We start from the raw sequence: 3,582 nt of genomic DNA on the forward strand, positions 1-3,582 counted from the left end.
CTTGGTATAGCAGTAAGTCTTCTAAATTGAACTAATCATTGTCGGAAGTTAAAACATTATTAATAATTTAGAGGTAATATAACTTTAGTCCTTGAGCTTTTCTTGCAATTATTGATTTAGTTTTTGAATTTTGACTCATTACAACTAAATTCTCGTAGTTTATTGAGTTAAGGAATTACAAGAATTAAGTTAAACCGAGTTAAAAAATTATAAGAACTGAGTGGTTTTAAGTTAAAAAACCATAAGGATTGACTTATTCAGAGTCAAAGTAAATGGATTGAATCGATAATTAAAAAAAAGTTCAGGAACCAAGAGTTATATTTACCCAATAGTTTATTATGCTTTGTGGATGATAAATGTTCACTGGAGTGGCAAATTGTTCAGGTGGGAATATCTATCTTCAAGATCCTACTTCACGTGTCTCGACCAAACACTCTGGTTTTGGGAAACATACCAGGAACACAGATATACCATAACCTAAACCAATACAAAGAAGCTTCAAGGATTCCTTCATTTCTCATTCTAGCTGTTGAGTCACCCATTTACTTCGCCAATTCAACTTACCTGCAAGAAAGGTAAGGGAAGGCTGTTTGTAGAACATAAAGTTTTGTGCATTGGGGATATACTTCTGTTTAGTAAGCTGATAAGAACTTGTTCTGCTGCAGAATACTCAGATGGGTACGAGAAGAGGAAGAGCGTGTGAAAGCAAACAAAGAAAGTACATTGAACTGCTTAATCTTGGACATGACAGGTATATATTTAATGGACCAAGGCGGTTATGCCTTTGGATCCTGATTGACTTAACTAAAGTGGTGGTAGAAAAGATAAGAGATAGATAAATAATGGTAGACACTATTTCAGTGGGACCCATATATTAGAAGGAAGCTTACTTTTATGAGATTTGGATTCAATGAGTGGCCTTAATTGACTCACTTGATGAATATCTCAATAGCAACCATTAAATTTTCAACACTTGAAAATTGCCAAGGTACATTTCCTTCCAAAAATTCAAAACAACCATTACCATCAAAACACTCCTGACATACATTGTTCCTTTCAAAAAATTAAGATTGGGTGCTTTCTGAATATTATATGATAAAATCTTTGATAGCTATTTGATTAAATCAAATGGTTATTATCACGCCATGTGAGACACTCATTGAGTGAGTAAATTCAAATTCACTTTCATATGTCTATTTATCTATTCACTTTAGAAGATTTTCCATAAAGGGATCCATATGGAGATGTTATTTGCAGAGGTTTCACTTTTCAGGGTCATTTGGACTAACCATGTCATTTTATCAGCTGTGACTGCCATAGACACAAGTGGGCTTGACACACTACGTGAACTTAGAAAGATGCTGGAAAAAAGATCAATTCAGGTGTGGTTAATATAATAACATATCTCATAGGTACAAAGAATATATGAACAAACAAATTTTCCCAGCTAAGATTTTATTATGGTTGATAAATGTGATGCAGCTTGTGCTGGCAAATCCGGTTGGAAATGTGATGGAGAAGTTACACAAGTCAAAAGTATTGGACTCTTTTGAGGAGAAAGGACTGTATCTCACTGTGGCAGAAGCTGTGGCTGCCATTTCAATTCCCTGAAAGAGCTCAGCCTCCACTCCAATTGATGGTTGATCATGAGATATATTGATAACTAACAACAGCTTTAGTCTTTTGGCTCTAATGATAGTGACAGGCAAAATCTTGGCTCAGGAGTGATTCTTCTTTGTGGGTCAAAAAAGGAGCATCCAAAAGGCCAAGTGAAGTGGGATACTTGTAGGACTTTTTTCCTGTGTAAATTTCGATAGAACGAAATAAAAAATAGCGATGGCAAAACATACAATTACAAGAATAACGAAGCACATTGTAAACTTTGTTCAAATCAATCGAATACTTGAAATGAAAAAGGTTAGTAAAAGAAACAAATGGAATGTTCAACATGCAAGTTTATAAGTTAATAGGCACATCTGTTGGCCTCTCGATAGATATGATTAATCTTATTATTCCAATCTAATAAGAAATTTCCGAATTTTCTAAAGGTAGTTTGGATAGCATTTTTCAGATCTCATATATATATATATATATATTGGAAATTTCAAGGTAAAAATTGAGAAGTAATAAATTGGAGCTTTCGGGAAAAATCTTTTTAAAATGAAAAAGCAAACACGTTTTTAGTTATGTTACCAAAGGGTAGACCAACTAGTTTACATCTACAATCATTACTCATTTTCGAATATATTTAAAAACTTTACGACCTGTCATTATTTTAGTCAAAACTAGAGCTGTCAATTAGGGCCAGCCCGGCTCTAAAGGGTCAGGGCCTAAACGGGCTGGTCCTAATAAGCCCGATTGCATGTTAAGGTTCCATTTTATAAAGCCCAGCTGTAGCCCTCAGGGCATTGGCCCTATTTTTTTAAAATTATTTTTTCAATTAAAAATTATAAAAATATATTTATAATCATAAAAAAAGTTATTATTCATTAAATTAAGTTTAAGAAAATAAATTTAAATCAATTTATACCACAACAATAAAGAAAACTAAAACATTTAAGTCTAATATCAAATAGCAACATCAAAGTGAATACCAATAAAAATTAAACTTAGCTAATATTATCAGCTAAATCTTAATAAATAAATGAGGGATGGATGAATGCATTTAATATATTCATTTCTTTGAGTTATATATTTAATCTTTTATTTTTTATATTATAATTTTTTTAAAAAAATAATAAAAGGGCCTAAAAGGCCAAGACCAGCCCTTTGTAGCTCGATTTACTTTTTTAAAGTTAAAATAGAAGTCCGGGCCTTAATTTTTTCAGGCCTAAAAGGGCCGGCCCTACAGGCTCGGCCCTAATTGATGGCTCTAGTCAAAAAGCAAAACTATTCTCACATTTCTTTAGTTGAAAACATTGACCAATAGGTTTCCAAACACTGCTAACAGAGTCATAAATGATTATTACATTTAGCCAAACTCTGTTCATTTCAAGAAGGTATGCATGGTAGGTTATTTTAACCCAAAAGAAGAAAACAAGAATATGGTAATGAGTAATGTTGACTACAAGCCATGCTAGATACCAATGAAGTTGTCTACAAATTTGAGAAACTTGATCAAACTTTGTCCATTTAGAAGCAACACTTGTGCATTCCTCTTTAAGTTAAATGGCGATCTAAAATTGACTCTTTGGTAGAGACCTTGCTTCAAATATTTAAAGACTAAAAATAAAGGAAAAACTATATTTTATCCCTCTAAATCAAAACTAAGTTACAAAATTAACCCATGAATTTAACAATGTGATAGAACTTTTTAAACTAGAACAAAAATATTAAAATCTAATTTAAATAAAATAAATATTAATAATTTGCTCCAACAATAGTTTAAGATCTGGCTTTAAAATTAATATACAAATATAAGAAGTTTCATTATTCAGAAGGCATGATGTCTTACAGTTAATTCTAAAATTTTCATTTGAATTTGCTCTACTTTTGAGAAATTGCTTTAAATTGATATTAAAAATACAAGTATAAGAAGTTTCATCAATATCGCATGGTCTCTCACATTTAATTTTCATTTTA

At 31.6% G+C, this 3,582-nt stretch overlaps 1 protein-coding gene across 1 annotated transcript; it reads left to right on the top strand.

Annotated features, from left to right (window-relative positions):
• Window positions 1–6: 6 nt before the first annotated feature.
• Window positions 7–1,954, top strand: LOC129294957 (probable sulfate transporter 3.4; the record flags this gene model as incomplete). Its single annotated transcript, XM_054933433.1, has 5 exons — window positions 7–12; window positions 385–575; window positions 666–751; window positions 1,306–1,382; window positions 1,483–1,954. Coding segments are annotated over 5 exons (489 nt in total), but the record flags the coding sequence as incomplete, so codon positions are not given.
• Window positions 1,955–3,582: the final 1,628 nt, after the last annotated feature.

This window comes from Prosopis cineraria, unplaced genomic scaffold (genome assembly GCF_029017545.1).
Source record: "Prosopis cineraria cultivar Desert tree isolate PC_DT_omini unplaced genomic scaffold, ASM2901754v1 PC28, whole genome shotgun sequence".
In the NCBI taxonomy this organism is placed as follows: Eukaryota; Viridiplantae; Streptophyta; class Magnoliopsida; order Fabales; family Fabaceae; genus Prosopis; species Prosopis cineraria.